Here is an 11,975-nt window from a genome sequence, read left to right as displayed (position 1 = left end):
ACCTCACCAGTGTTTGCTTTAGGGACAGAACAGGGAGAGGCAAGAAGAGGCTCACATATGTCTCTTTTCCTTTCTCCCCCTCTCCATCTGTCCCTTTCTCTATCCCTGTGCTTTCCTCCTCATACCCCTTCCTCTCTTTGTTTCTCCTCTCTTATATTTCTCTCTCTATGGCTTTCTCTATCTTTGTCTCCCCATGTTTTTCTCTTTCAAGTTCATCTGTATTGCTTTCTCCCCTGCTTTCTCAGCCACATCTGTTGCACTCCATCTTTTCTAGCTAATGTATATTCAGAAGGGCTAATTACTTCCAGCTCTACTTTCAGCCATAGTATAGAAACTATATTCTGATATTGAGGGGCAAAGATTTCTGCCACCCCTTCCTGCTTCAGTCTCTTCCTTCTTTCTGCTTTTTTGTTTTGTCACCTTATCTCTGGGGTCATATAGTCTTGAGTTGAGAACAGAACCAAGGTCTACTCCCACCCTAGTCTCTCTTAACACTGCCTGAAGCATACCACTGAACACACACCTATACCTAGGTAATGATATCTATAATTTTTTTTCCAAGAAGAGCTACATATATAAACACAACTCTTGTTTCCAGTATACCTTTGGGAAGGATAGACACAAAAGGACTTCCTTGTGCAACTCATCCATACAAAGGCAAGTTCATTCATGCACATATCCCTATTTAATGACTCAAAATAAACTGATCTGGAGATACATCTACTTCAGCTTGGACACAGTATAGAAACTAGGCTTTGGATGTCATTTCACTGCTATTTTCATTCTAAGACACTTTAATTCTCCTTTGTAAGCTTTCCCTAAGCCCCTTCCTCCTTTCTCTTTCCCTACTACCCTGCTCCACAGCTGTGAGGGGGCTGGGGATTTTGTCCCTGGGGAAGCTCAGCTGGGTTTCCCCCCTGGAGATAGCTCAGTGAAGAGATCAACCAACCCCTCTGACAGCCTCTCATTACCCTTTCTCTCCTCAAGTTAACCTCCATAGTTAACACTCCTCCTCTCCAACACTGCCTGCTTCCCCTACCCCACAATGAATCCTTAGGACTAGGAGGCAAGAGCAAAGTGAGAGGTAGTAATTTCTCCACAGGTATAGGGTTGGAATAAGAATTGGAAAAGAATCAATTTAGGTGCTAGAGATATAAGGAGGCCCTGAATAGAGCCCACAAGACTAAGAATAAATATATATGGGTTCCTCTCTGATCTTGAGGGATTTTGATCTCTTTTGTCTTATAAATTGCTTCTCTCTTATCCATTCCTGCCCTGCTTCCTACCCTAACATTCTCTCCTCCAGCTTCTAGAAGATGAAATAGTAAGGAGAGGCAGAATGGATAGTAATGGATCACTTTATTAACAGAGACTTGGGAACCTGGGGGACACACAAAAAAGGACTGAGAAGCAATAAAGTAGAGAATTGGAGGATAGAGACCTGAATCTGAGTGGGATGCAGAGCCCCACATCTCACTTGCAGGTCTCCTCGGGCACAGCTGATCCAAAAGGCAGAGGCACTGGTCACTCTAGTCACAGGGGACAGAACAGGCACCTGGAAGGAAATAGGGACAATCACAAACCTCCTTCCTTTTCTATCCTGCATAGCCCATTCTTGGCCCTGGCCTTCCACCCAAGGTCTGATTATTTTGCTCCATTCCCAAGTTCTCTCTTTCAACATCTTGTTTGTAACTCACTGAGAGGTTGAAGGGGGTGTCCAGATTCTCTGGCTTCAGGGTCATGGACTTGGGGTGGTGGCAGGGGTGCAGGACCTTGGTGCCCCAGGAGCAATGCCTTGGCTGGCATAGTATTCAACCACCTGCTTGGGTACCTCAGCCAGGACACATTTAGCTAGAGCTGATGGGGGTGCCTGAGTAGATGGGGTCAAGGAGAAGGAAGAGAAAAGCAAAGTATGGAAAGGTGGTCAGTGGAGGTAAGGTAAAAAAGTGAGGAGGTTAGATACTCTGCACCTAATAATTGATGAATACATGTTGAATCTAAAGAAGAGAGGGGGATATGAGATAGCATAGGGGACTAGGGTGATATCCCATACAATCCCAGTAGGCATTGGAATCCTATGCTAGGAGTAGAATAATCCAGGACAATTCAAGGGTGTTGGGGAGGGGGAAACTGTAGTCTAAGGATTAGAACTGAAATTGTAGGAAAAGAGATCTAGTTCAGAGTGGAATTGGTCCTGGAGAATTTAAGAGGTATTTGGATTGGGATGATAGAATTAGAGCTAAAGCTAGATTTTCTTTTCCAGGAAAGGGCTGTTTTGGAGAAGGTAGGATTCAGGGAGGACAGGGGAAAAGATGATGTTCTTACATCTTTGAAGTCACGGAAGGGCACAAACTGAACAATGTCCCGAGCAGCAGGGACCCCACGAGGGCAGCGGAGAGGTCCATCATCACCATCCAGCATCCTCATATCAGAAAAATCAGCATTGCCCACACCCACAATGATAATGGACATGGGTAGACGGGAGGCTCGGACAATGGCTGTCCTGGTCTCTGCCATGTCAGTGACTACTCCATCTGTCAGCACTAGCAGCACTGAATATTTCTGGGTAGAGAAGGAGTAATGATTTTCAGAACTATTCAGATGATATTCAGAAATACCTTCTTCTTCTATATTAGCTCCTAATGTTTCCTCCCCCAAACCTCCCAGTTCCATAACCTGCAGGATCTATGTCTTATACTTTCCTGACCTTCCCTAAGGGGAAGAGGAGAATAGTTTATCTAACTATTGTCCCCTCCCCAGATATCCATTCCCCTCCTTCTCACAGTGGCCTTTCCGCTGCTTTGCTCCTTTTGGGCTGGACCAGCCACGCGATTAATGATGGGAGCCACATTGGTAGGGCCATACAGCTGGATCTGGGGTAGACATCGGCGGTAGGAAGCAATGACCCCAGAGATTTCTGTGAGTCACATGGACAGGGGAGGGGGAAAAGGGAGAAATAGGATAGAGAAAGAAAGAAGAGTTTTTCGAGAGCAAGGTTTAAGAGGTTGTATTAGAGTCAGAAATTATTAAGTAGTGATAGCAGAGAATGTTTTTCCAGATAGCCAGATAGTATAGGGTTTCCCTTGCCTCAGGTTGGAGCTCTGACATATGGACTGATATTCTTCCATATGGTAAAATAGATTGGAAGTAGGGGAAATTTGGGGCCATTCAGATGTGTAAGCTGAGTGTACTGTGGTATGTGTGAATGTGTGTATGTATGCTAGATTGGGAAGTTCTCAACGACAAACTCAGTCTTACCTTCACACTCAGCATTTTCAGGATCAAAGTTGATGGCAAAATCATGGGATACCTGTTGAAATGGTAGGCAATTAGGATGATGACAGTAATAATAATTATTATTAATAATAGTAATTGATATTTACATAGTAGTTTAACTTTTACAATGTATTTTTTCCCCCAAAATAACCCATTGATTTAGGTGATAAAAATCCCCATTTTATAAGTTTAGATACTGGGACTTGGAAAAGTTAAATAATTTTCTTAAGGTCACAAAGCTGGAGCTGGAATTTGGATCTCTGTCTCCCACTCCAAGCACAGTACTATTTTTCACATGCCATGCCATGCTTTTCTCTAATATCTCCCCCACCTTTCCTCTTTTTTGTGTACTGACCTCAAAGTTTGGGGGGATCCTAGCCCCAAAACCAAATGCTGGGAACCTCTTGTCACTGGAAGATGAGAAGGAGAGAATAGGTGGGGAGAAGTTTCAGTCATCAAGTACTGATCTCCCCCACCTTCCTTGCCCATTCCCTATCCCTATCTTACCTATCATAGTCTTGGCAGATCCCTCCAACAGCCCGAAGGGCCTGAAGGTAGTGGTTGGGCTGTCGAGGGCTAAGGCAATGTAGAGACTGGCTGCTCCTTGGATCTCCATTGGAGGCTGTGAAATCAATAGCCACCTGGGGGAAATCAAGGGAGGGGTAAGTGTTCCTTTTACATTTACCCAATATGCAAGTTTGTATTATACATCTAGATCCTGAAGATGGTTAAGATGTTCCTACCCTCAGGGGACTTACTGTTTAGTTGATCAAGAAGCCAGTCTTGGAATTTCAGAGTCATTTAGTCCAATCCACTACAAAAATTTCCTATATAACATCCCCAAGTTTATCTTAAAGATGTCCAGTAAAGGGTAATTCAAGACTTCTAGAAGTGACCCATTCCACTTTGGCACAACTTTGTTAGGAATTTTTCTCATCTATCTAATAAGAATTTGCTTATCTGCAATTTTTGCCTCATTCAGCTTTCTTTACTGTATCCCAGTAGATGGCTTTAGATTTACAACAGTGGTAGGGGACATTTTTTTTTCTGCCAAGGGCCTTTTGGATATTTATAATATTGTTAGTGAGTTATACAACTTTATCAACTTACAGAATTCAAGCAGTGGGAGGTTGTTCTACCTAACTTTCAGCTAATCATGCAGATGATTTCGTGGACTGGCTATTACCTATCCCTGATTTATAAACTCTCAAGATTTGGAAGAGACCCCAGAGATTATCTAGTCTTATTCTCACCTGAGCATGAGTACTCCTAGTCAGAGGAGAGATATCCCTCTCCCTAGAGCCTATCTCCAGCGGAGACTCTTCCAGGTGATTTTGACTCATTTATTCAGGGATTTTGCATCTTTTGTTATATACTTTTTACTTTACAGCAATTCTAATGCACTCTTTTTTCATTGTTCCTACCTCCTGACATGTTGTCCAAGGTAAGACTCTGAGTGTGCTCAGCCTTCACTACCCTTCCCCAGAATCCTGAACAGTTGACCACTTATTTAGTGTCCCTTAGCTTTGCTTCTTCTAAAATTCCTAAACCCATCTAGTCCCACAATTCCCCTGTCTGGGTCCCCTCACCGTGAAGCTGATTTGGCAGCCACCCATAATGTAGTCCAGGAAAGTGTGCACCTTCTCCACCTAATAGGGCAGAATTAGAGACAACCTCATCAGGAAGGACAGACAGGACTGGTTTGGGCTCATATAGGGTGTGGGGAGAAGGTCTCAGGACAAGAGAAGGGCAGTTGATGCTGGGGCTCAGGGCTTACCGTGCATTGAATCAGTGTCACTGTCCCAGAGTTCTTGTAATTCTTCTTCTTGTCTCTGTACTTGGGATTGATGCACTCCCACTGCATCTGGGATCCCCAAATATCCCAAAGGCAATGTCACAGCCCACTGAAGTTACTAGCCTCCCTCCAGGTAGAATCTCATGGGGTGAGCATGTCCCCTGAGAACGGGACAGCTCACCCCATGAAATTCTAGGATGAGCTGTCCCATTCTTAGTCCAGATCCCAGGGTGAAACCCTTTGGAATGCCCACCCCCTTCTTCCAAATCCTCTTTATGCATAAACCAGTGACCTGTCAATTATAGGGGAGGTTCTCAAGGAGGGTAAATGGAAGGACCTTCGGAGACCTGTGAGGGGATCTCTAGGAAGGGTTGCTGGGGAATGGATTTTCTCACATCACCTCCTGCCCTGGCCCAGCAGTGCCCTCCTGCATCTCATGGAAGGTACTAGTGAATTCTCCGATGAAGTCATGCTTCCCATTTGAATCATAGTCGTAAATCATGAACTGGTGGGAGAGGGACATGAAGGATTAGAGGTCAGTTAGAGCTGATCTTACTTCAGTGTTTGTGTGATAAGATTTCAGGCATTGGGCTGTGAAAAACCTTCCTGAGTGAAAAATATCACCATCCACCTCCCAGCTCAGTAATTCCTGATGGGACTAGACCTATGATTTCATTGGTAGACAGAACTCCCAGGTGAGGAAATTCCCTCTACTGATTCAGGACAGCATCTTCTCTGCCAATTACGATCTCAGGGAGCTGCTTAGAGCACAGAAAGGTTAAATAGCTTGTTTGGAACTACTGATGGTCCTGAGGCAGTATTTGAACCTAGGTGATCCTGGCTCAGAGGCTCCATTTATTGCTCCAACTTGCCAGAAATCCTACAAAAAGAATTTCACACCACAGCACTCCCTCCCCATTAAAATGCAATTGCATGCAACCCTGAAAGCTGTTATTCAAATTTTATCTTGAAAATATTAGTCAATAAGCTTTTTCAGGAGAACTTTGATAAAGGAGAGGGAGAGAGACCATAAAAACTCCAGAGGTCTGTGATCAAGGTCAAAGAAAATGTTCCGATAAGGAAGAGAGGGTATCCAAAGGCATACTTCACCTAATTCACCATTTTGCCTGTGAAAAGCCCTTCTCTTAGGCGTGCACTCTCTGTCTCTCTCTCTCTTTCTTTCTCTCTCTCTCACATTGTCTCTCTTTCTCATTCTCTCTCTCCCCTCCCTCTACACATACGTGCGTGCACACACACACACACACACACACACACACACACACACACACTCTGACAGTGATGGTGGTGGAGGAGGGGTTGCTCTACCCTCTCTACCTGCCCTTACTTTGAGAGGTCGGTGAATATCACAGCTGCACAAAGAATGAAGGGACAGACGGAAGGGTTCCCAACTTGGACTCAGGTTATTCTTCACCACCTGTGGAGTCCAGGCCAGGGAAGTCAGGGTCAGTTTTTGTCTAGACCCCTTTCACCTCCCATCCTTCCCTGTTCTCTCTACAACCTCAGTTCTCCAGACGAGCTGATCACTCTGATCTCCATTGGTTTTGTAGATCTCCATGAAGGGATCTGATTTGCTGAACAAATCCTGGGGAAGCAGAAAAACAAGCTGATTTCCAGAACCCCCATAAGAGCTAATATGGAGGTGGGCAGGAGATTAGTTACAAAAAAAAAAAAAAAAAAAGAGAGAGAGAGAGAGAGAGAGAGAGGGAGAGAATTAGGTGCAGGGTGGGAATCTTGCCTGGGTCTTTGCAAGGAGAAATAAAGATTGGGAGTTAGGCTACCAGTGTCCCGTGGGGCTGGAAGTACTGGGAGTTCTGACCTTGTTGTCCAGTTTCTGGGCTCGGAAGGTGAGTTGCACATAGTCATTGGTGCCAGATACCTCTTCAGCCACAATCTGAGTGTGTGATGATAGAGCTCATCAGAGCATTTCAACCCCTGTGATGGGGCCCTTAACCCCACCACTCCCCATCATGCTTTATCTCTTCCCATCCTTTTTTTGGACATATTCTTGCCCGGTTGTAGAAGCCCCTCCTCTGCTCTGCCCTGGGAAGGTTGCTACAGTTTGGAGCCCTTGTTGGTTTGGAAAGGCACTTTATGGGGTAGGGGATGATGCCTACCGTAATGGTGGATTTTCCAGCATTCTTTCCATTCTTCAACAGTAGTGGCTTGGTGACCTTGGTCTGAGAAACAATCTAGGGAGAGGAGCAAAGACCTTACCTGGGAACTGTTCCCCCTGGGCCCTACTCACTCAAGGTCATGGTCTTAAGGGGATGGAGAGAAGAGCGATCCCAGGAAGAATGAAAGACAGGGAGATGGGAAGGAAGGCACAGGTATGGAGAGAGGATGGGATGAGTAAGAAGGTGGCTGGGGCTCAGAAAATCATGGGTTTTGTGTGTTGGGATTAGAGCTACAGTTGGAGAATTTAGAGCTCATAATAGGTGGGCTGGGACGCGGTAAGGGCTATTTCTTGGGTTAGTGGTGATGGCTCTGACCTGGCCCAGGGTACACTCAGCCGAGCCCAGGAAGGTGTCGTTTGTAGGGCTGGTGGCACCATCTTCAGCATCAAACACATGGAATTGTAGTGGCTGCTTCTCCTCAAAGAAATATTCTAGGGCCAGCACTCGGGAGAAGACTGGGTTGGAGCAAGATCGGATTACTTCTGTGTGTTCCATCTGGAGGTGGGGAAAGGTCAAAGGGACATAGTAGGGAAAAGGACATAGCCCTCTGGCAAATGGCCCCTACACACTGGGGTTGCCCTATCAGAACCTATCCCAGTGTTAGAGATCCTGCCCCACTCTTTATGTTTCCTCCCATTCCTAAAAGGTTTTCTTTTTTCAAGTCTCTCCTCTATCTCTAGCCTATATCTCAAAGTTTAAGGACCACATAGATCTCCCTACCTTTCTCCCCAGCTCTAGAAAGATCATTTGTGTTTATTACATATCTTTATGAATATATTACACATCTTTCCTACTTCCCATATGGTCTCATAGTCCTCCCAGACTTTTAGGGTTATCATATCATCCTGTGGGGTTATCACAAAATTCCTGGGATTATATATAACACAAAATTTCTAGGGGGTGGGGGGAAGTAGGGATTACAATAAAATCCTTTTTAAAAAGATACAACATTTTCTGATGTTATCATATCAGGGTTCTAGAACATTCTGCATAATGTAAATTTTTTTTTAAAAGCCAGTTGGGGCTATTACAAATCTTTCTGAGCTTTCACCAACTTCCCCCAATCCTCAGCTTCTTTAGGGCACACAATGGTTTCTTTTTTTTAAAAAATCATACATTCTCTCAAATCCCAAAGCTCTCTTGGATTAAGGTTCTAAAGAACCCACCTGGATTTCTCACACAGTCCTTTGGGATTGGCATAGAGTTCTAAAAAAATTTCATATGGGTTTACTGAGGTCATCATGTCTACTTCCCCATCCCCAGCCCCTACCTCCCTCTAACCCTTCTGGGTCATCACAAAAGCTTCCATGGTTATTATAGTTTACTTGGGATTATCATGCATATTCTAGAATTCCAGAAAAGCCAAATTATTCAGGGTTATTATATAATTTTTTTGACTATTCCAGTCAGTCTCTCTGAGATTATCATCAATCCTAGCCTTGTATACCTGATTCCTTACCTCCACCCATTGTTCATCAGAGTAGAGCTTGAGCAAAACACAGGGATGTGGCTTGCTGAGGGTGTCACGGTCCAAAAGCCCATGGCAGGACACACGAAGCTCCACTCTGGATGCCCCTAGGGTCATAGCTGGGGGCTCAGGTATCCATTCCAGCTCAGATTCCGACATGGTCCTATGGGGAATGTGATCCAGTCAAATAGACAGGGACAGATATTGGATGGGTCCATCCTTATTTCTTAACAATCCCCTCAAGGGGGGGCTTGAACATTAGTGTATGGTCCTAATATTGCCTGGTACATAAAATCCGTTTGTGTGTCTAGAGTGTATCCCTCATGTTTCCTCTCCCCACTCTCCCCACATAACTCCGAAGTAGCTTGGCTGGTTGCATGTCTGACTGGGAGAAGAGGCACGCTCATCTTCAGGAGAATGGAGTATAGATATCCTGGTTCTCAGCCATGACTGTCCCTCCCTTTTCTGATCTAGGAGAAGGGACATCTCTGCAAAATTCTCGAACCCAATCTCCCACTCTTCCTCACCACCGCTTTCCTAGTATTAAGGAGACATGGAAAACTATCTCCTCATCCCTCCTGCTCCCCAAATTCTTACTCAAGTCAAGTAGCTGAGCCTCTTGCAAAATTGAGGTGCTGACCACAAGCGAGAGAGAGAGAGAGAGAGAGAGAGAGAGTGAGAGAGAGAGAGAGAGAGAGAGAGAGAGAGAGAGAGAGAGGTGGGGGGAGGGAAGGGAGGAGGGAGGGAGGGAGGGAGGGAGGAAAGGAGAGAGAGAAATAAAGAGAGAGAGGGAGGAAAGGAGAGAGGGAGGGAGGGAGGGAGGGGAAGGAAGAGAGAGGGGGGGGGGACAACAGAGGATTTGATAAAAAAACCAAAAAACCAAAAACCCAACCCTTGTTCCCAGTTATCTCCAAGAGCTGAAACCATTTGGGTTTGTCTTCCTCTGGGTCTGGGTTCCCTTGTTGGGGGGAGGGGAATCCTGGCAGCTGTGGTGGATAGTGGGGTCATCGATTTCTCCTTTTTGCTGCCTCAGCACCTTCTGATCATTTCCCGACTTTGAGCCAGTGGCTGCACTCAGCCTTGGCAGGAGTGAACTGGGGTGGGGTGTTCTGGGCTGGAGGCAGTGAATGGGCCACTGAGACTTCTAGAGCTGGGAAAGAAGGGAGGCAGGGGCATCAGGAGAGCTAGAGTCAGATAGCTAGAAAAAGAAGGAAGCTCAGTCTTTGGGTGAAGTTTGGGAAAGTGTCTGGTCAGTGTATGAGTTGGGGAGCTTTTCTCTACCCTTGTACCCCTGGACCTATTTCATCTCATATGGGCTCTTTGAAGGGAATAGGGAGTAGTGAGTTGGGGTCATATCCCCTCCCTATCACACACATTGGGAAAGCTCTCTCTGTATCTTTGGCAGGAGTTCCTACTATGACAAACTCTCTTTCTCCCCCCCCCCCAAGATGTTCTCACACTTCCCAGCAGCCTTGGCACTGTCTCTTAGCGACAAGGTTTTGGGGGAGCCATGGTTCCTCTCCTCCCTGCCCACCAGGATCTGTCTAGCTAGGCTTGGTTATCCAGCACTAATAGATGCCCAGTCTCGGACTCCAGCTCTCTCCCACCTCCCCAGTTCTGGTGCCAAGCCCTTGGGTGGCTGTGGGTAGGTGAATGCTAGGGTCTGAGGAGGGGTGGGATTGGGGACTTAAGAAGTGCATGTTTTTTTGTGTCTGTGTATGTTTGTGCTCAGGATAATGATGTCTGTGACACCCCCACTCCTTTGTGAGTCTCTACTAGAGTATCAGAGTGAGTGTTTTCAAGCTTCTTCTTGTGGGTGCACATGGCTTTGTGACTGCAGGACTATCTGTCCTTTTGGCTGTATGTCTGTCTTCCCTTAGGCATAAATGGTTGTGTACCCCTTTTCTGTTAGCCCTTTCTTCTAGCCCTGTGCCCATCTCCTTGACTGTGTTTCCTTCCCTGGGTGTGTGTGGGAGTGTCTGGGTGTGTTTCTGGGCTAAAGCACAGGGTGACCTGCACTCCCCACCTTCCCTTAGATCTTTGTTCCCCAATCTGTGATTTCTTCTTTCTGAGGGGTCCCCAGACCCAACCTCCAGGTAGGGGACAAGGTGGGGGAGGAATGAGCAAGAGGAAATCAGGGATGGGCAACCTTCCTTTTAAAGGTTGGAAAGTGTTGCCATGGAGACTGGGTTAGGAATAGGGGGGTTTATGGGGGTAGTGCTCACCTGTAGGGGTCTTGGATAATGGGGGGCCTCCCTTTCTCTCTTGCTTTGCTGCTCAGCTCGGCCAGCTCCCTCGCCGCTCCAGCCGCTGGCGCCGGCTGAAGCTCTAGCTCTGGCTCTGCTGCTATTTATGGGGCCTGGATGGGGACGGGTGGGGGGGGCCGCATCACAGACTCCCCCCGCACAGACAGGGAGGGGAGGGGCAGGGCCGCCGCCCAGGGAGCTGCAGTACTTAGGAAGGAGGGTGGGCTGGGGGTTGATGAGAGACCCAGGCTCCCATCGGTACGTTGACATGCATACTCCCCCTTGCAAAAACACACACACACACACACACACACACACACACACACACACACACAGAATCTCAGCTAAACATCTCATCACAGTGACATTTGCAGGGTACACACAGTGACACATACATAAAATGATAGTGAGATAAACACAGTGGCACTCAAGCTTACATATACCCTGACATACACAGTTACCCTCACTTAAACACAATGTAGCACAATGACAGTTATAGTTAAACCTATGGGAAAAGTACATATATACAGTGATATATAGACAAACACGGGAAAAGATGATGACAGATATATTGTTACACAAGGAATCTCACATGTTCACATGGGACCATTTAAATTAATAATAAAGGAGAGATGCTCCAAAACATGAAATGTCTCCAAAATGTTTCTTATGAATCTGTCCATACACAAAAGACAGTAATAATGACTGACATTTATAGAATATTTGAAGGTTTACAAACTGTTTTCCATATTTTATTCCAGTGGCCTACATGTAATTTTGATCGATCACATGCTTTCCCTCAGATGACACATCTGTTCACTTTTATGGATGAATTATGTTCCCCTGATCATTTTTATATGGGGTAACTAACATATACAATTGCTCAAGGACTCATAATGATACAATCTGGAAACCCAGAAAACCAAGGGCCAGGGTCACCCTATGGGAATGAATGAACATCAGAGAACCTGTGAACTAATCTGATATTTTTTTCC

At 45.8% G+C, this 11,975-nt stretch overlaps 1 protein-coding gene across 1 annotated transcript; it reads right to left on the bottom strand.

Moving 5' to 3' along the window:
• Positions 1-1,340: 1,340 nt before the first annotated feature.
• On the bottom strand, positions 1,341-11,086 carry CPNE6 (copine 6). The gene is made up of 17 exons (XM_051980507.1): positions 10,960-11,086; positions 8,726-8,897; positions 7,582-7,761; positions 7,207-7,281; positions 6,909-6,983; positions 6,591-6,674; positions 6,417-6,506; positions 5,472-5,576; positions 5,054-5,140; positions 4,866-4,925; positions 3,784-3,917; positions 3,632-3,686; positions 3,259-3,310; positions 2,784-2,917; positions 2,326-2,562; positions 1,698-1,870; positions 1,341-1,555 (listed from the first exon to the last, which is right to left on the bottom strand). Exons 2-16 carry the CDS (start codon positions 8,891-8,893, stop codon positions 1,739-1,741), a joined length of 1,668 nt encoding a protein of 555 aa, XP_051836467.1. The 5' UTR covers positions 8,894-8,897; positions 10,960-11,086; the 3' UTR covers positions 1,341-1,555; positions 1,698-1,738.
• Positions 11,087-11,975: the final 889 nt, after the last annotated feature.

The sequence above is a fragment of the Antechinus flavipes genome, chromosome 2, assembly GCF_016432865.1.
Source record: "Antechinus flavipes isolate AdamAnt ecotype Samford, QLD, Australia chromosome 2, AdamAnt_v2, whole genome shotgun sequence".
Taxonomy (NCBI): Eukaryota; Metazoa; Chordata; class Mammalia; order Dasyuromorphia; family Dasyuridae; genus Antechinus; species Antechinus flavipes.
This window is presented reverse-complemented; position numbering and strand designations above follow the sequence as displayed.